This window comes from Lupinus angustifolius, chromosome LG04 (genome assembly GCF_001865875.1).
Source record: "Lupinus angustifolius cultivar Tanjil chromosome LG04, LupAngTanjil_v1.0, whole genome shotgun sequence".
Lineage (NCBI taxonomy): Eukaryota > Viridiplantae > Streptophyta > Magnoliopsida > Fabales > Fabaceae > Lupinus > Lupinus angustifolius.
The window spans coordinates 22,088,336-22,109,348 of record NC_032012.1 but is presented as its reverse complement, the minus strand read 5'-3'; the positions used below and the strand labels follow the sequence as shown (position 1 = coordinate 22,109,348).

At 34.3% G+C, this 21,013-nt stretch overlaps 3 protein-coding genes across 3 annotated transcripts; 2 read left to right on the top strand and 1 right to left on the bottom strand.

Moving 5' to 3' along the window:
- LOC109346240 lies at positions 3,363-4,977 on the top strand. Its single transcript, XM_019585683.1, has 2 exons — positions 3,363-4,434; positions 4,523-4,977. The coding sequence occupies exon 1, from the start codon at positions 3,517-3,519 to the stop codon at positions 4,390-4,392; it is 876 nt and encodes a 291-aa protein (XP_019441228.1). The 5' UTR covers positions 3,363-3,516; the 3' UTR covers positions 4,393-4,434; positions 4,523-4,977.
- Positions 7,385-11,350, bottom strand: LOC109346239. The gene is made up of 3 exons (XM_019585682.1): positions 11,052-11,350; positions 8,763-10,269; positions 7,385-8,679 (listed from the first exon to the last, which is right to left on the bottom strand). Exons 1-3 carry the CDS (start codon positions 11,314-11,316, stop codon positions 8,493-8,495), a joined length of 1,959 nt encoding a protein of 652 aa, XP_019441227.1. The 5' UTR covers positions 11,317-11,350; the 3' UTR covers positions 7,385-8,492.
- On the top strand, positions 12,865-13,973 carry LOC109344724. Its single transcript, XM_019583476.1, has 2 exons — positions 12,865-13,388; positions 13,445-13,973. The coding sequence occupies exons 1-2, from the start codon at positions 12,865-12,867 to the stop codon at positions 13,971-13,973; spliced, it is 1,053 nt and encodes a 350-aa protein (XP_019439021.1).

The window sequence follows — 21,013 nt, the reverse complement described above, 5'->3', positions numbered from 1 at the left end:
ATAACCATGTTACACCCCTGCATCTCTACCAATGCTCGTGTTACAACTTGCATCATAGTCAATGTCCATTTAACACCCTACATCAAAGTCAATGAACATCTCTGTGCTTTTGTGGATCTGCTAACAATTAACATCCTTCACTATGACGTCTTAGACACGCCATTAGGATATTTCACTTTTCATATCAAATGAGAACATTCTCTCAACATTTAGAGAGATATTGTCAGCACATGTCTCTGGGTCAAACTCAACACATGAGTCCTTATCTCTACCTTGATCCTAATCCATTACATGAATTTCTAGGATTCTGGATCAACATATATCACCCCCCACAACAGTTTCACCATGTTTTCTTCTCATTTAATTCATCCACTCTATCTTTGTTACTACATTTGTCACATCTTGTCTAGCCATCACACTTTCACCCTCTTTAGCCATTATCTATTTTCTGAGTTAAGAGTCATCTACCAATTGGATATAATACCAAATGTTGGTGTAGCGGAAACGATCGTTGCGCAACATTGACCACAAGCAATCAAATAAAGTGCGTAGAATAAATAGAAGAGAAGAAATAAGAGAATTTGGTAATAGTGTTCCACCAATTGTGTCTACATCTCCAAGAGCGTTGAACGACTAACAAGATATTATTAGAGAATAAAGATTACATACCTTAGCACACCCATGAGCCCACCTGCCCATGGGGTGTTTCTTTTTGCTGCTTATATTTGGTGTACGTTATAATAAAGGACTTGAGTCCAATATAAAACATTGGTTACTCTACTCTATTCCAATACTAGACAATGTGAGATTAACACAATAACAATATTTCATGCATCCCCAACAATTTATATTTAAAATATGAATTTGGCCTTTGAAATGAAAATGATACTTAAGCTTCAACGAGTCAAGTTTTAAAGCTTGAACTTATTAAGTCAAATGAATGAATCACTTGAACCTCTTTATCATTTCACAAGTCAGTTTTTATTATAAGATTTAAGTAAATATTATTGTCAAATGCTTTATTTTAAGATTACTTAGTTTCATATTTTGCTTGAAAATATTATTTTATTTACAGTTAAAATAAAATTTTGGTCAAATTCAAAACTTAGATATGGCCAGTTGAAATAAATGATACAAGCTTAAGCATGTTTCCATAAAGTGAATTTGTGAGGGAGTATTTAACTCAGATGGTATACATATTGCAAAGCATGGTTAAGCCTACTCCATAAACTCATTGATATAATTCATTTCATGCATACCAGTACTTACCAAATGCCATTGCCATTGCATGCATATATAGTATAATTGTTCACTATTGATGAACGTTATGAGGAACGTGCACATACACATCATTTTCAGAACCACAACAAAATATCAAGAGTTACCCTCAAGATAAAGATAAATGATTATATCGTAAAGGAAATGCTTAAATGTGCAAAAGCATATAGTATTATAGTATGAAGGTTATTGCAAAGGTTTCTGTCCATTGATTGTGCATTAAGTCATGGACTACCGATGAAAGTATCATCTCTGTACTGAGTCTAAATCCTCTCGAGTACTGGTCTCTCCATTATTTTTTCCAGTTATACTCCGGTACTGTGTTTGTGCCATTAAATACCATTGGTCGGTTTTTGCATAACAGAATCTTGTACTAAATAGCAGTCCTGATAGTTGTAATTCAATCTGCTCTCCTATTCAATTATGTGCCCACATCTTTAGGGAAGTTATTACTATTAGTTTTCCTATGAACTTTAATTCCTTATTCTACCCAAAAGTCAAACAAAAATCACAAATTTAAGTAGTAGAAACATCATATCACCAATATCTTTTGACAATGTAATTAAATTTATCAAAACTTCAAAAGCTAATGGAATGAGGGCATCATGTTTATCTCAAATAGTAAACATAATGTTTGGCAATTTAGAAATGCCGTCATAGCTAACTATTGACTCTCCATTTGGACGTGGCATGCTCTCACACAGCTGCAAGCCTGCAATGATCAAAAGGCACAACTTCGATCTCTGATTAACGTAGTTGAGAGTTGTGTGAAGAGATATATATAGATAAACAATAAAATTTTGATAACACATTAAAAATTTAATTATAACTAAAATTTAATTACAAATAATAATATCAAAAAACATAAATATAATTATGTCCAAATATAATATATTATATGTCTCCACTCAAGTTTTTACATGCTGAAATGCTTGTTCCTTAGTGGATAGGTTTTAGGACGTTGTATCTTGGAACAAAATAATGACAATCCTTAAATAAGAAAATAAAAACAATGTCTTCTTGGCTTATTCAAGATATGTCCGCTATAAAAAATGGTTGAAAAACAACAACAGAGATTTGTGGTAGATTATGATGTATCTATTTAAGAATTTTAGTTTTAGTTTTAGGAATTGAGATTAGTTGGGTGGCTTAAATTATTTAAAATAGTAAAAAAAAAAGTGAGACTCAATTAAATTGTCTAACAACTTGGAGGGCTTGATAGATTCACCTATAAACAGTACATGTAAAGGTCACATCCATACATATTGACTTACATTATTAATTTATTATTCATAGCTATTTGGCAAGCTGAATCCACGCAGTTCCAAAATTAACTAACCTTTATTTTAAAAAAATTCAGAAGTGTCACAAATTCAATTTTGAATTTAATATTTAAAACATTGAGTAGCATGTTCGGCTAGCGTATAAGGAGAGTAATAATTTACATGAAAATGTGTCTAATGGACAAACAAATATCAGCCGTCAGATTTATTAAATTTAGTTAACAAAAAATAAGTTCTTGCTAAAATTACTTTAATAAAATCTAATGTCTTATATTATTTTATGTTCGTGTAATTCTTGTTTGCTTAAAAGCCAGTTCAGTAACTTTTTAATAAATTGATTATTTAGTGATGTTTCATCATTAAAAAAACAAATATATTTAGCCATTAATAATAAAACTCAAAAAATAAGGAGTGATTGTGGGTAGGGTTTAAGGAATGAAGGTATAAAAAGATTAAGATGAATATTTTTTTTGGTATTAATTAACATTGATATTTTCTCACACTCCATGTATAAGGAACTAATATATTTCGGGTGTGAGACTTTTTTTTCAGCTCAACAAGTGTCGCTTATAATAATTGAATCAATAACCTTTTGGTTCTTGTAATGATCTAATAAATCTTATATCACTGGATCAATATCATATTTTGAAAAATGAATATTAACAAACTAATATTTTCTATTAAGCAAATAAAAGTAAAGAATAATTAAAAAAGTAGGTTCAAATACAAATAATACAATGTATGAGATTGAGATGGATATTAAAAGAGTTGAAAGGAACGTTATATTTAACCCAAAAAATAATTGTCTCCAAAAACAAGAAATTAATGGACCCAACAATGGAATTGGATCAGTGAGGGATCCATTTCAATTTTTTCTGATCTTCTCTCCTCTTTCTTCTCTTCCGCATAAACCCTAATAATATTTCACGTCTCCGAAACACTCATCTCCATTGCCATGAACCCTCCACCGATTAAATCCACTCCGCCACCACCTCCTCCAAACCCCACCACCACCGCCACAAAAGGCGTTTGCAACAACTGCAACCTAAAACAACGGTGGTTCCTCCACCGCGTCCTTTACCGCGGCACAGATCGCAGCCTCTGCTCCTCCTGTGTCCTCCGCCTCCACCCCTCTTCCTTCTGCCCCACCTGCTTAGAATTCTTCGATCACCATCTCTCATCCACGTCATCATCTTCAACGCACCGTTTCATCTCTTGCATCAAATGCTCTTCCCTCACACATCTTCGATGCCTCCCTTCTACATCACCTCCACCTTCCTCATTCCTCTGTCATCCATGTTCCAATCCTGATTCCAAATTCTTGAGCCCTAATAATGCACATAACGTGTTTGATAAAAAGCACGCACTTATTTCGCTCTGTGCTGCGAAAATCGCATGTGCTTCCGTCACTAGGGCTTTGGCTGCTGCCAGAGCGACAGCTGATAGGAATGTTCGCGAGTCTGCAGCGGCGAGGAAGAGGGCTAGGGAGGCGCTGGTGTGTGTCGATAGTTTGCAGCGTCTCGAGGGTTCTATCGAGGTTTCCGGCTCTAGGAATATGGGGAGTAATAATCAGAAGGTTCAGGGTCAGGTGAATCATAGCGTTGTGAGTAAAAAAGAGGAGTTGAATGTGCAGAATAATAAGGCTAGGGTTTCTCCGGTGGTTTTGCCATCGCCGATGCCATTGCCCCAGTATGGTTCATCTGTGGCTGTGAACAACAATGGGGTTCCTCATTCTGTTGTTAGAGGTAATGGGAATGGGAATGCTATTGTTAAAGATAACCTTGCAAGTGGTGAAGATTTGGAGCGTGTAAAGAGTGTCAGAGTAGAGTAGTTTATGTTACTAGTAGCTGTGGAAAAATTCAGACTTTTCAAGGTCAAGAGAATTTTATTATCTCTTTAATTTGTTTTCATGAATGGTACTGGTTTTTGCTAAGTTACTGAATCATATGGTTTAACTGCAGATAGACAAAGCGCCAAAGCCAATAATGGTTTGTAGAGTTAGTGCCGAGGAAATTTCAGTAAGAACACATTTGACTTGTTTTCAGGGTACAACAACAACCGAGCCTTATTCCCACTAGGTGGGGTCGGCTACATGGATCAAAGATGGTCTATTATATATTATTTTTCAGGGTGCTTCTCAACGAACCATTTTCACTTATATCTGATACATTGATTTCATCTATCCATTGTAAAAAGCCTCTGTACTGATGAGATTCTGATTATCAAATTCTATTGTATTTTTAAGTGCCTGGCTGTAATTATGTTATGCACATTGTTACTTTTCTGTAAGTGAGTGATCACTGGTCAGATGTTAGTATATTCTTTTTCCAGTTTCTTCACTATGGCATTGGTCATTTGGGAATATGGTAACTGTAATCAAGTCATTTTAGCAATTGGATTTTTTATTGGTTTGGTTTCAGGAATGTTTTTTTTCGTTGGGAAGATTTTGACTTGTGCCTTAGCAAATCTCACTTTTGAATAGCCATGTGTTGCATGTTTGAAAACTTAATAACTTGATGGATCTGCTGTCTTACTTGAAATTCAAACATACTTTATTGTTCAAGTGTAATGTGAGGTTTATGTTTGTGCAGTGCTTATCCAGCTGTGTTATTTAAACCTTATATGATACCTTTTTGAGTTTCAAACATATTATGCTTCATTGAGAAAATTCAAACATACTTGTTGTTGGCCATATACCAAATCAACTGCTAAAAACTAACAGACTCTCCCTTGGTAGTTGATGTTCACTTTTAGTTCTCATTTTAAAAATTGCTCATTGTTGTGTACGAGTATGACACAATTTCTGGCCATTTTGTATTGTGAATTTGGCCTGCAAATTTTAGCAACTATTTTGGAAAATAATTCAAATTTCTCGTGTTCCTGAAGTTATCGTCACATTTTCATCAACCTTCTGTCTTCTGATAAATAATGTGATGACTGTTAGTTTTTCTTTCAATGCAATCTAAAATTTATGTTCTTGCAAGGCATATATCTTAATATGCAACTATATATGTACTTACTTTCATTCCTGTACGAGTTTGGGGTATTACACTGTCAATTATCTTGCTTTCTTGTGTTGTTGTTGTACTGAGTTTTAGGTTAGTTGTAGTCAAATTTATGATCTTGCTAGGCATATACCTTAATATGCAATTACGTATGCACTTTATTTCATTCCTGCACGACTTTGGGTTTTCACACTGTTAATTATGTTTGTTTCTTGTTCTACTGAGCTCCTTAATCCTTTGCAGGTTGGTTGTACCGAGCTCCTGAATATTCTTTTGTTTTATCCACAAAAACATGATAATGTCTATGGAATTCGCAACAACCTATTAGGTTTAGCTAGCCCTACCTCTAGTTTAAACTCAATATTTTCCAGTAAAAAACCAATTGAGACACTTTGAGCATGCTAATTCTTCCAAGCTCAATCAAAAACTAGTTTAAGATAATAATTAAGGACTACTACAAGCTAGTCTCACGTGGCCTTTTGTTTTCACTTTTCTTATGCTTGCTTCATTTTTCTAATGAGAATAAAGTATTTCCTAGTATCAGGAGATAAATTATCTTTTTTCAACCACTAAAATCATGACATGTGTCTTATTTAATTATTTTTTGTAAAAGTATTTCTAAAACTAAACAAAATGGTATATGTCATACTTTTATTGGTTGAATGAGATAAATTGTCTCCTAATATGATGAGATATTTTATTCTCTTTTCGTAAAGTGTATAACTTTCATTAACTGCCTTAAAAACGTGTAAAACACTGTTTTTGGACAATTTTAATGTTTAGAGTGAGCATTTGATTTTTTAGAATGTTATAAATTCCAGTCATTAAACTCAAAAATTTAAGTATCAAATAAGGTTTAAATTAACATTCCTCCATCTTTTATGGACCAAGCATGATATTAGAATAGTGTCTTTTTGTTTTTTAAATTTAAGTGAATTGTTTTAACCCGTTGGTGGATTCAATCCCTAGTTCAATTAGTAATGTAAACCAAGGTTGTTTACACTATGATGCTTAAGTAGAAAGTCCGACATTCGGTCCTCATCCATTTTTTCCAATATGGTGTTCAATTTAGAAATTCCCCCGAAGTTGAAGTCCGTTTTGAGAGCCCAAGCAACTAAACCCCATGTCTCTAGTTTCGTTAACAATCAAACCCATTATCGATCACCATCCTCTCCTAAGTGGAAAGGAGAAATCAAAGATCCAGAAGGAATTGCCATGAGGAAACAAAAATTAGTGAAAAATGGTTCAAACTTGGGGAGAAGGGAGGAATAAGGTGTAGTAGAGGAGAAAAGGAAGGCTAAAAAGGAAGGCTAAAAAAGAAGGCTAAAGAAAGATTTATGGAGATTAGAGACGATAAAACATAAAAGTTCATAATCTATCAAAAGATTTAATGGAATTTTTTTTTTATCCTTAGCACGATAACTCAATTTCTATCAAAGCAAAAAGTTTTGACAGTATTATAATTGTGCTAGATGCAGAAGAAAAGATAAGTTTGACATTTTTTTCTCAAAAACACACGTCAGGCATGTGCTACAACTATATGAAATGTACGGTAAAAGAACAGTGAAATTGAAACAAAGTAATTATACGCAGTTTATTCATTCTCCTTTGCAACCCAAGAATGAAGCGTACTGATTTTTCTTTTCCACCCAGGCATGAAAACTTGTTGACGTTTTTTATATTCCAAAGGCACCCAAATTATCCAATTATTCATTTGACTGTTAAGCGCAAAGATTTTAAATACAAGAGTTATATAGAGATAAAAATAACAAGATGAATTTTCCAACAAGAAACAAACAAAACAAAACGCTGCAGGCGAATTTCAAAAGCTGGAGGCATACTATTAAACATTCTATATTATACAATGCACATATCCAGATAGATACTTCATATTATACATAGTTACTGGCATTAAAATGAAATGACAAATCTGCAGGACCTGGCACCAATTCCTGACTGAATAATCCAAATTCTTGAGAGCATTGAGAATAGCATTCCAAAGGCCAAAGTTCAAATAACTAATGAAACATTAAAATCAGTAGGCACCCTGAGCAACAAGAGATGCAATAAAATGCAGTACCGTTTGGTTTCATGATCTCTGATCATTTTTATACTCCATAGATGTGTATTTGTTCGGAGTGAAAATCCAAAGCAACATGCCTTGTAATTGTGAAATGGTGATAATGAAGTAAATAATCAGATCAGCTTCATAGATAAACTTAGGAGTGTGGTTTCCTTCAACTAGAGCAATTCAAAGTGTCTCTATCCGGTAGTTAAACTTCTCATTGCATTTTGTAGATATAGCCAATCAACAATAGGTTATACAACAGTTTATGGGCTGCATAGTCTCTCAACAATCTAATTTGGTAGACCATGTCAAGAGATATACAAACAGCGCAGTGGATTGTAACTAACTTGCCTCAAGCTCAATATAACACATACTTGGCCGAAATCCTGGAAGCTAATTAGGAGACTCCAGTCAAAGGATCCAAGTGAGCTCAATCAAATAAGTCAATCTCCAAGCAAGAATTAATTTGTATGAAGATGGAAAATGAGCAGAAACCGGAGTTTAACGTGAAGGCATACTATAAGCAAGGCAAATCCAAATGATGCAAAACAGGCCATAGTAGCAATCAATTATTTGCAACCTAGGAGACCATGAGAAATTTTTGGGTTTTCTATGTCTCAACTATTGTCCAAATGCTACTTCCATTTCTCCCTCAAGCAGAATGAAGAGCTTAACTAAGAATAATAACAATAAGATGTAGCTTTCAAGGTACTTATCATACTATAGTTCACCATTACTACCTACCTTTAATTTGCACGAGAAAACAAAGTTTGTTTGAATAATTCCTAGCTGCATAGTCCAACCAGTTGTTGATATATTGCTTTTGTTTTCTCTGCGTGCACTTTTGTGTGAGAACAGTTATGGGCCAGCTATGGCCCCGAGATCAGAATTGATCTCAGCTAGAGTAACATTAAGTGGTTGCCATCCCGATTGATGATGCACAATCCATTTTTTATGGGTGATCACCATGTTCAAAATCTGTAGGACATCACCCAAGACATGATCTTTTAAGCACATATTCTTAATCACAATACCTGCTTCATACCTAAAGGAGAGACAGTTGAAATGCATAAGGTCAGTGAGAAAATTAAGGAAGTAAATATAAATCAGCAATTAGAGTATCCTTACTTGCACTGAGTACCCATTATTGCTGATCTTCCAGAAGGAGTTGATATATATTTTTGAATCTCATCCCATATTTCTTGAGAATGCTGTTTAGGATTACCACCTATAGGGTTCACACACTTCCAAACTTTATCATTCTTACCAACATATAACTGCAAAGCACCTAAGTTCTGCTTCACCACCATCTGCTGCTCAATAGCATGCTCTAGAGCCTTCTTAACGTCAGTGTTGCGGTGTTTGGGATCACCATAACGAATGCAGTCTGCTAGATTTGACTCAGTTGGCATGATTTTTTCAGTTTTTAGTGTATTCAAGGCAAGTAAAACTACTCCTATAAGACCTTGTACGTACTCAGAAGGTTTAGGGTATCCTTCAGGTCCCCATACACCATTAGCAGGAACATTTTTGTCACCCATAGGTGCCAATGATTTAGGTCGATATTCAGGACGCTGTGGATAGCCGTTGTATGACTGTTGTGTGCTATGCACCATATGTCCATTTTGTTTGTCAAATGGTCTTACAGGACGTGGGGAACTACTGCTGGAACTCTGTTTCAACTCTCCACTCCATTGCTTAACGGGGCGAAGATCATGAGTACTACTGGGATGCGCAGAAATATTCAGATTGCCAATATCCACCACATTGGTAAGCGGCCGTGCAGAGAAGCTGGGTCCACCTGCCCTAGGTGGCACTACTGGCGTTGCAAAGTTTTGGGGATTTGGAGGATATGAAGTAGTTGGAGCAAAATAAGGTTGCGAAGGAGGATTCAGAAAAAGAGGTTGCGAAGGGGGGTGTGGAGAATATGAAGTAGTTGGAGCAAAAGGAGGTTGCGAAGGAAAACTGTTAGATCTTAATGGCTGTGAATGTGGATTTTGATGATTGCCCTGTTGATTACTGTTATTGCTCCATGATTTATCAGAATTGCCATGCATAAGATTTTGAGCAGACACACTTGAGGAAATATTTGGGTTATAGTTGCCAGGTCGAAAAGAGTTCATATTGCTACGACTTTCTTGAACCCCAACAGTAGAAGGATTCATGGCTCTGGGTCCATTTGGTTTACTTGGACCTCTCCAAGTTGCTTTCCCCTGCTGTCTAGAATCAAAGCCCCTTCCTGTATTTGGAAATTTCGGATTTCCTGTATTAACATCTGAATAGGAGTTCACATGCTGTGGTATCTGAGCGGAATTGGATACTGGAATTGGTAAGGTGTCTGAAGATGATTGGAAGCTGTTATTACCAAATTGTTGTGATTCACTATCAGTGAGAGGAGGTTTTCCAGCCAAGAGACTAGTCCAAAGCCACACACTCTTTGCGGCTGCGACTAGGGGTGCTGATGCTTTCTGGGGTTGTGCAAGGAGGATATTATATCTCCTCATCCGCAATTGATGAAGAGCGTTGGAGAAGTCTCGGTCCCCTGAAATTAATAAATAATTAGCAGGTGCAGGATTGTCCACTGCCCAGAACAGCATGTCGACAAGAATCTTCTTGTCGCTGGCATCTTTAACTCCTGTACACAGATAGGAAAACATCAGTAAGAGATGTAAGTGAAAAGAGGATATAAATAAATGCACAAATTATTACTCTGAAAAGGCTTGTGACATATTAAGGAAAGTCCTACACACAAATCTATAAAATCATCCAAGATTCGGCATTTCATCGCATAAATAGATCCCTATCATTGCCTACCCCAATGAATCTTCAAATTCCCTATATACAAGATACATGCATAATTAAATCCAAATAAAATGAATAACTAAGCACGTAGATAAGGGTAGTGCTACTTAAACTCCAATTTCTCAATTCACACTCCCCATAATCGTAATACAAAGCACTCCAGTTTGACCATTCACACTCTATATTAATCAATCATAACTTCAGTACCTATTTTACAAACTTATCATTGGTTAACGAGCATGAATAGACCATTGAAGTGTCTATAACTTCAGCACAAAGGCAGTTAATGCATGATAAATCATTGAAAGCTAAAAAATGGCACGAAATTCTTCATTCTACTTATTTTTAATCAACAACTTAAATTATAGCATCTTATAGATCTGAATGGAAATTGTTCGAACATGCAACCCAAACACTAACCCTACCATTCTACTTGTTAGAAACATAGCAGAAGTGTTCTTCCTGAATCCACCAGTGCGAATTAAAACCAAACAATCAGTTTATTTTTCAAAAATAACAAAGTTTCGAGAACCTAAAATTAGAAACCCTAACTTGGACAATAACAACAACAAAATAAGTAATCGAATGAGAAACAGAATGAATAGAATAGAATACCGGCGGGGACATGATTGAGCGAGATTCCGGTACTGGAAAGTGCTTGTTGAACGGTGGAAGTGATGCGAGTGGTGTCGCCGTAAGCGGAGATAGAAACGGGACCACAATATTTCAAATGAACAAGAGCGGAACTTATGTTCTGAGCAATAGCATGAGGATCACAATCTTTAGGAACTTGACAATTCTCTATATCCCACCACACTGATGTCTTCGCCGATGTATATTGCGCCTCCGCGTACGACATCGCCGCTCCTCCTCCGCCCATACAATATTGAAAGAGGGTTGTGTTGTGTTAGTGTGATATAGGTGGAGTTGGTTGTGTGGTTTTACGTATTTGCCCATTGGGTTTGGTTGAAAATACGATGGAAGGTTTACTTGGGTTATTGTGATGACTTTGACGTGGACTTTGACTTATGTGTCTGTTACCATGGCCCATCCACTCTTTCCTATTTTCTTCCATCTTTACCTTCTTTTTTACGGCTTGTGATTGTGAATGTTTTATTTTTAATTTAATATATCTCTTTTTATAGATTAATATTGACTATAATCAGAATCATATAGATATAGAGTAAACTTTAAGAAATAAAATAATATCAAAATTTATTATTAATAATAGCAGTATATTTAATTTTAGAGATGTAATGAAATATGATGTAAACATGTTTATATGTGTTTGGTTAAGGATGACAGTAAGTATGAATGAGTTCGGATAATATATTATCTAGACTCGTATCATTGTTTCATTTTTTGATCCACACCTGTGTCAGTAGCCGACGGATCTGCTACCCAGCTCATTGGGTACCCATTGAATTTGCAGGTATCCACAAATTAAGTACATTAAAAACAATTGTGAATAATTTAAGTAATTGTGTGTTTGTTTCGTACAATCTTATATGTTATTTAGTTATTCAACAAGAGAAAAAATATAAAACATTTTAAAGTTTTAAACTCATTTTAAATTGACTATTTCAACATTATGATGTAAAATTGATTTAGTAAGAATTATTCAATCAACAAAATATTAGATTATACATATCAATTAACATCATATCACTACTTAACAATATAACATTATTGTATCACATGTATGAATTAAAAATATAACATTATGTCATTTTGGATTAACAATATATATATATATATATATATGAAGGAATAGCGGGTCCTAGTACCTGTGGGTCTGGGTACTCTATTGCTTAGACCCAGACCCTCCAACAATAGGTCTTAGAAACTCGAATCTCAATCATGCATGACTCCAAAAACATAAACCCAGACCCGACCCGTTGCATATACTCATGGATCCGGATACCATTTGTTGAAGTTAGATAGGTTTTAATTCAAGTTGTAATTGTTTAGAAGTGTTTTGTTGTTGATAGTTGAAACTTACCATTTTAGGAAATCTGTTTAAATTTCTGTTGTGATAGGTTTACTATAAAAGGCAAGTTTCTAATTCACCAACTCACAATATTCAATATAATTTTCTCTTCTTCTCTCTAACTCACAATCTTCATTTTCTCTTCATTTTCATTCTTCTTATATTTGTTTTCTGTTTGGTATTGTGTGGCAAGTTAAAAGCCCCAACAAACTTGGTATCTAGAGCGAAGGAAAATCAAGGTCCCGTGGGAATCAAATTGCATAAGCTGATCTGATTGAAAGGGAGTTGAGATAGTTGTGTGCGAATCAACTGGTTGGAGGAGAAATTGACAGAAGCAGAACAGTGAAAGAGTTGAAGGATGAGTGGAAACATCAATAACCTTCAAGCAATGGGCTTCATATTCTTACCAATAAGAATTGGGATAGATGGCAAACTCAGATGAAGGTTCTGTTTCGATATCAAGAAGTCATTGAGGTTGTACAAGATGGAGTCTTGTCACTGGATCAATCAGAAGCACAAAAGAAAGACAACGAAGCTTTGTTTCTGATCCACCAATGTGTGGATGATGTTCACTTTGAGAAGATACAAAGTGCCATGACAGCCAAAGAAGCATGGGACATATTGGTGACAAGTCATGCTGGAGGGGACAAGATCAAGAAAGTTAAACTTCAATCACTAAGGAAGCAATGTGAGCTATTGCATATGGAGGAGGGTGACAAGGTTGGTGAATACTTCACCAAGATTCTCACAATAACCAACCATATGAAGGGGTATGGTGAAGCAATTACAGATACCATGGTTATTGAGAAAATCATGAGATCTTTGCTTCCAAGATTTGATTTCATAGTTGTGGCCATTGAAGAATCAAAAGATGTCACTCTCATGAAGATAGAAGAGTTGCAAAGCTCTTTGGAGGCACATGAATTAAGGCTGATTGAGAGAAATCCAATGAAGAAAGCAGAGCAAGCCTTAAAAGCAATTCATAAACCTTAAAAGCAATTCACAATGATGATGATAGAAGAAAAGATAAGAAGTGGAAAGGGAAACAAAGCCTTAACCGAAGGAAAACAAGTCAAGATTGGTCTGAATCTTCTTATAAAAGAGGAAGATCAAAATTGAACTATAATCAGAAGAAGTTTGATAAGAGCAAAGTAGAATGCTTCAATTGTCACAAATTAGGTCACTACTCCTATGAATGTGGCAATGATAAAAGCAAGCAATCAAGGCATAAGGAGGAGGCACTCACAACTCACGAAGACTCAGATTCAGAACCTTTGAATCTAATGGTTACTGATGCTGCAACAAAATCACATTCTGAATTTTGGTACTTGGATTCAAGATGTTCAAACCACATGACAAATCATAAAGAGTGGTTGAAAGACTTTGATTCAACAAAGAGAAGTAGAGTCAAATTTGCAGATGATAGTTCTCTATCAGCAGAAGGAGCAGGCAGTGTTGTGATCATGAGGGAGAATGGATCAAAAGCAATAGTATCAAATGTTCTCTATGTGCCAAAGATGAAGTACAATCTACTGAGCATAGGTTAACTGATTGAGAAAGGATTCTATGTTCTCATGAAGAATAGCCAACTTGAATTGTTTGATTCTGATGGGAAGCTAATCTTGAGAACCAAAGCTTCTAAGAATTGAACATTTCAAGTAAGCTTCAATGATGCATAAGTCCAATGCAGGAGTTCAGTTGAGACCAGAGATCAAAGTTGGCTTTGGCACTCAAGGTTGGGGCACCTAAACTTAAAAAGTTTGCATCAACTAGGGACTAAACAAGTGGTTTCTGGTCTTCCAGGTCTTCCAATAACAACACTACCATAGAAAATATGTGAGGTATGTTTGATTGGATAGCAAGCAAGGAACTCTTTCAAGACTGAAAATATAATGACTTCTAAAACAGTCTTGAAAGTAGTTCACTCTGATGTATGTGGCCCTTTTGAAACTCCTTCACTTTCAGGCAACAAGTACTTTATCATCTTTGTAGATGAATATAGTAGAATGACTTGGGTGGATGTATTGAAAGCAAAAGGTGAAGCATTTGTCTCATTCAAGAACTTCAAAGTTGTTGTAGAAAAGGAAAGTGGAAAACACTTGAAGATCTTCAAAACATATGGAGGAGGTGAATTTACTTCAAATGATTTTGAAGCATACTGCAGAGATCATGGAATCAAGCATGAAATCACTCCACCATACACACCACAACTCAATGGACTTGCAGAAAGGAGAAATAGAACAATTAGGAACATGGCCAGAAGTCTGATTAAAGCAAAAGATTTACCTCAAAAGCTATGGGCTGAGGCAGTGGCAACATCAGTGTATATCTTGAATAGATGTCCTACAAAGAGACTTGAAGGAATGGTGCCTATTGAAGCCTGGTCTGGAAGAAAACCAACAGTAAGTCATCTCAAAGTGTTTGGCTCATTGGTCTACAATCATATACCAGATCAGAGAAGAACCAAATTGCAGGACAAAAGTGAAGCAATAATCTTAATAGGGTATCACTCAAATGGTGCCTATAAATTTCTAGACCCTATTAATGATAGAGTTGTGATCAGCAGGGATGTGTTGGTGCTTGCGGATGAGAAATGGAATTGGAGACAAATGCAAACAAGTCTAAAGAAACTGGTTCTTGAGATTGAATCTGTAACCAGAATTAATGAAGATACAAGTGAAATCATAGAATCAGTAGCAGAAGGCAATGAAGTATCAAGATCACAAAGACAAAGATCAATACCAAGTAGACTCAGAGACTATGAGATGTGTTCTGATGATCAAATCAACCATGAAGGAGAATCGATCCACTTGGCATTGATGGCAGAAGCATGTCCAATTAATGAGGCTGAAGCAATGACACAAGAAGTATGGAAGAAAGCAATGAGTGAGGAAATCAGGTCCATTGAGAAGAATGAGAGATGGCCCTTAGTAAAACTTCCAGCAGACAAGCATCAGATTGGAGTCAAATGGATTTTCAAACAAAAGCTCAATCCAGATGACTCAATCTCAAAATACAAAGCTAGGCTTGTGGCTAAGGAATTCCTACATAAACAAGGTGTGGATTACACAGAAGTTTTTGCTCCAGTAGCAAGAATTGAAACCATAAGGTTAGTGGTTGCAATTGCTTGTACAAAAGAGTGGAAGCTGTTTCAATTGGATGTGAAGTCTGCATTCCTTCATGGTCCATTGATAGAAGAAGTGTTTGTTCAACCACCACCTGGTTATGTGGTAAAAGGAAAAGAACAACATGTATACAGATTGAATAAGGCATTGTATGGGTTAAAACAAGCACCAAGAGCATGGAACAAGAGAATTGATGCATTCTTGTTCAAGCTAAGGTTCTTGAAATGCAATGTGGAGCATGGAGTATATGTTAGGGAAGATAAAGATGGAGAAATCTTGATCATTTGTCTATATGTGGATGATCTACTTGTGACTGGTTCAAGCACAGAAAGGATAGAGGAATTCAAGAAGGTCATGAATGCAGAATTCGAAATGACAGATCTAGGAAGGTTGAGCTACTTTCTAGGAATGGAATTTGCCTACACCAAGTCAGGGATGGTGATGCATCAAAGCAAGTATGCTAAGGAGATACTAAAGAAATTTAACATGGACTCTTGCAACTCAGCAAACAGTCCAGTTGAAGTTAATCTTAAACTGACTTTGGATGAACATGAAGAATCAGTGGAGGAAACTAACTTCAAACAAATAATGGGATCTCTAAGATACTTGCCAATAGCAGGTCTGATTTAGCTTTTGGTGTTGGACTAGTAAGTAGATTCATGAGTAAGCCAAAGAGAACTCACTTACTTGCTGCAAAGAGGGTATTGAGATATGTTAAAGACACTAAAGATCATGGAATTTTCTTTCCATTTGGCACAAAGAAATCAGAACCAGAACTTCAGCTTGTTGGGTATGCAGAATCTGACTTTGGAGGAGATTTGGTAGAGAGGAAGAGCACCTCTGGATATTTTTTTTTAATCAATGAAGCACTTATCTCATGGTGTTCATCAAAATAGAAAGTAATTGCCCTCTCATCATGTGAAGCAGAGTATATCTCAGAGTGTCTTGCAGCATGCCAACTGGTTTGGCTTGAGCAGCTTATTGTAGAATTGAAAACCAGAATCACAGCTCCTCTGCAACTCATAATTGATAATGTTTCTACATTAAACTTGGCAAAAAACCCAGTAAGTCATGGGAGAAGTAAACACATAGAAGTGAGGTTTCACTTCTTGAGAAGATTGGTTAACAAAGGAAGAATTCAGATCATCCATTGCAACACTGAAGATCAACTTGCAGACCCTTTTACAAAGGCATTGAGGGGTGATCACTTTGAAGAATTGAAGCAAAAAATAGGTGTGGTATCACTAAAAAAACTTGAGTTAAGGAAGAGTGTTGAAGTTAGATAGGCTTTAATTCAACTTGTAATTGTTTAGAAGTGTTTTGTTGTTGATAGTTGAAACTTGCCATTTTAGGAAATCTGTTTAAATTTCTGTTGTGAGAGGTTTACTATAAAAGGCAAGTTTCTATTTTGCTTTGAATGTATTAAGGAATATTCAATATAATTTTCTCTTCTTCTCTCTAACTCACAATCTTCATTTTCTCTTCATTTTCATTCTTCTTATTTCTATTTTCTGTTTGGTGTTGTGTGGCAAGTTAAAAGCCCCAACACCATTGTCATCCATATGTTTGATGTTATACATAGTATGTTGTAAGTCTAGATAAGAGGTGAAGGTTGTTTTAGGCATTGGATTACCAACATAAAATTTTCTTAAATCTCTATAATATGGATCAACAATATAATAATATCGAAGTAAGACAACATATGGATTGTAAGTTTAGCAATAAATGAATAAACTCAACTATAATGGTAAAGATTATGAATAATATCATTCACAAGTCACTAGAATACTAGATTTATGTGTTTTCGGTCAATCATACAAGATGATGAGAAAATTGGCGAGGATGTAAACCATAAGGTTCAAGCGAGTTTGATGAAACGACGGAGGACTACAAGTATCATTTGTGATAAAAAGGTAAAACTTCAATTTAAAGGGAGGTTTTAACGCATGACTATAAGACCTACAATATTATATGAGATCGAATGTTGGTGATAGAATGTCAACTAGAAAATAGACTTAGGTAACGAATATGAGAATATTGGGTTGGATGAGTGAACACACTGAACAATATAGGATTATAAAGGAATGTATCATAGATAAAGTTTGAGCAACTCCTATTGTAAAAAATATTGTAAATTGTGCATTAGGTGGTTTGAATATGTGTGAATGAAACTGATAGAAGTCCCATTGTGAATGTAAATCAAATTAAAGTTAGTTCAATTCTTAAAGTAAGATGGAGACTAAGAAAAATCATAAGATAAATGATAAAAAATACTTAAATTATGATATTATTCGATACATATATTTCACTCCATGTATTGGGGATAAATGTTTGGTTGTTGTAGTAAGATTATTATTTTTTGATTTCTTACAATTATTCTCGCACGGAAGTCAATCATGTTCGAGCCATGAACATCCACATGTATGTAGGGTTAACTCTCTCAACGTGTATTTTTTTTATCTAAAAGACTCGAACCCGAGTACTTGTTGAGGGGAATTAAACATGTATCACTTGAACCAACACCCGTTGTAATAAGATTATGACGTGGAATAAAAATATAAATTTTTAATAAATGTAAAATAAAGCTGAATAAAATTACATTGCTTAATTGTTAATTTCTTTTATAACTTTAATTCGACTTTTTTGATAAAGGTAAGGATGGTTGCTCTCATTAAGATGCACAAGTTGAAGGTGAGGTAGGTGGTAATAATCTAATATATTATGCCACACTTATTAGATCTTACTTTTATTTATTATTAATTAGCATAAAATATCTGAAATGATCCAGCCAACAACTTAGTTATATGTTTCCCTCCATCTACCCAATTTGACAAAGTCTTATACTATTTATTTAGTTAAGATGAGATATGAGCATGATAGCAAGAAATAGGGAATCAAGGATCGTATGCTAATAACTTAAAAAAGTGAATAGTTACTATTTGATGGAGATTGGCTTCGTATGCTAATAACTTAAAAAAGTGAATAGTTACTATTTGATGGAGATTGGCTTACAGACTATAAAACATTATGTGTTAAACATTTACTTGATATGTGGGCTTACATATATCACTAGTCATGTACTATAAGTTATTCAAAAAAGTTAAAGCTTTTAAAGTCGTATTTTTTATGTTTAACATGCACATCTCATTTGGTAATGATTTTATTATAGGGGATGATAAAAGTTTTATTTCTATTTTTTATGGGCAATAATTATATAAAGGTTTGTGGTGCTCAAATCATATTCAACAAATTTATAGTCTAACATCTCATTATTAAAAATGGAAGATTTTTAATCATTGAGAGCAATTGTGCATATATAACTTGAAGACCAAAGAACTTATGTATTCGCCCATGTATCTGTATACAAGATCAAAGATATTGAAGGTAGTTGATCATATTTTCTAGGAAATATATAGGTATGTTTTCATTTTCCTAAAAAAAAAAGGAAAAATGTATGCATTAACTGTATTTAAATTTGATATATTGTCATTGCATCATCTATCATTCACATTTAATTATCATTAACTCTTTTAAAAAATAACTCTAACGAGAATGTCAGATGTTATAGTGACTGTATATAAATCTTTACACTATCAATACATAGATATTATATTTTTTCTCAATTATTTGACTAGTTTTCTACCAAGTGCTATCAAATCATTTTTATGTCAAATCATTTTGGAATATAGATTGAATAATCTTTTCCCATATAATTTTGGAACTTATTTTAATATATAGATATAGACACATATCTAGTTATTTATCGTCATAGATATATATATATATATTATGAGTGTAATATTTATGTACTGAAAGTGTAAATATTTATATTATTCACTATTCGTTTGTATTACTTTTATTAAAGAGACAATGATAATTGAAAATGAACAATGAATAAACAATAACAATACGAAAATCTTACACTATTAGTTCATACATCTTTTTCTCATTTTACTAGATATGGTTCAATATGTTTTTTTGTTCCATTGTTTCTTTTGCCCTTTATATATTATACACAAGTATTTAGACTTTATTCATCTCAAATGGCACTAATTTCAAGATTAACGAAAGAATGACATGTTTATTATTGAATTCCTATATAATATTAATGCCTTTTATATTATATATAAGTATTTCATCTCAAATGACACTAATTTCAAGATTAATGAAATAATGATTTTAAGAATCCAACAAAAAAAAAGAAATTGAGAGTGCCAAAAAGAAAGAAGACATTTAATTTTTGTTATTAATCTTGAATTGATTTTGAACAATGGCAAAATGCAGAATATATATCTAATAAAGATTGGTAGTTACTTAACCGACCAATCAAGTAATATAAAAAAGTAAAATACAAACCACAAACTCAACTATCATAATAACCATGACACAAACTATACAGTAGTGCAATTGTTGCAATACAAATAACATTATATATAAGTATATATTTAATACATCCCCTCAAGCTGGAGAATAGATATTAGCAACTCATAGCTTGGAAAAAAGATGATTGAATGGAGAAACGTCAACGACATTGTTGGAATCCCATATTGTGAACACTCATTTTTGTCCGGCCCAGAAAAAGCCCAATTCATTTCCAAATAATAAGTTTTCCATTTCAAGAAAATACAAATAAAGTCTAAGCCCTAAAAAACAATTTTTCAAAAAAAATGTTGTTTGGGTTTGGGCCGCCATAGGCCCACATGTCATCTTCCAAAACAAAAAGAATAAAAATAAATGTTTTCTTCTTAAAATTTTTTTCGAAATAGCATTCAATAAGTGGAAGATGGTGAAAGATTTTAAAACTAATTTTCGGATTTTTTTAGCATTTAAATAAGATATCATGCTTAAAAACACAATTGGGTGCCATAATAACTAATAATAATAATAATAAATTAATTTTCGAATTTCAAAAAAATCAAAAATCAAAAAAAAAATTCAAAAGATTTTTATTTCAAATTTGAAATTCAAATTCCAGATTTGAAATCAATTTTTCAAATATCCTGGTTAATGGAAATCAAATCAATTTGATTGGATTTTAAAAAGGTGAATATTTGATTTATGAAAAATTAAAGATGTAGGCAAATCTTTAGAGATTTCGGTTGGGCTATTTTTTCCTATAAATAGTGGGTTAGGAAGAGGAGAAGAGGACACAGAAAGTACTATTGAAATCCTGCCAAAACATCAAAAAAAAGCTCCCAAAAGTGTCCTGCGAAAAAAGGAGGAAAAAATAAAAAATTTGCTGCGAGAATCAATCGTGTGTGGGTGGGTTCATCGTTTATCCGTGCATCCTCGATCCCTAGCCGTTGGATCTGCATACTTCCTCCATTCGTGAGTTGACCATAAAAAGCAGTCAATCGCAGGGTGAAATACGTCTCGGTCTCACTACACAACAATCTCTTCCTGCCACGCGTGTTTCTCTTTTTGCTAGGTATTGTATTCATTGCTTATCAGGTTTGCATTTT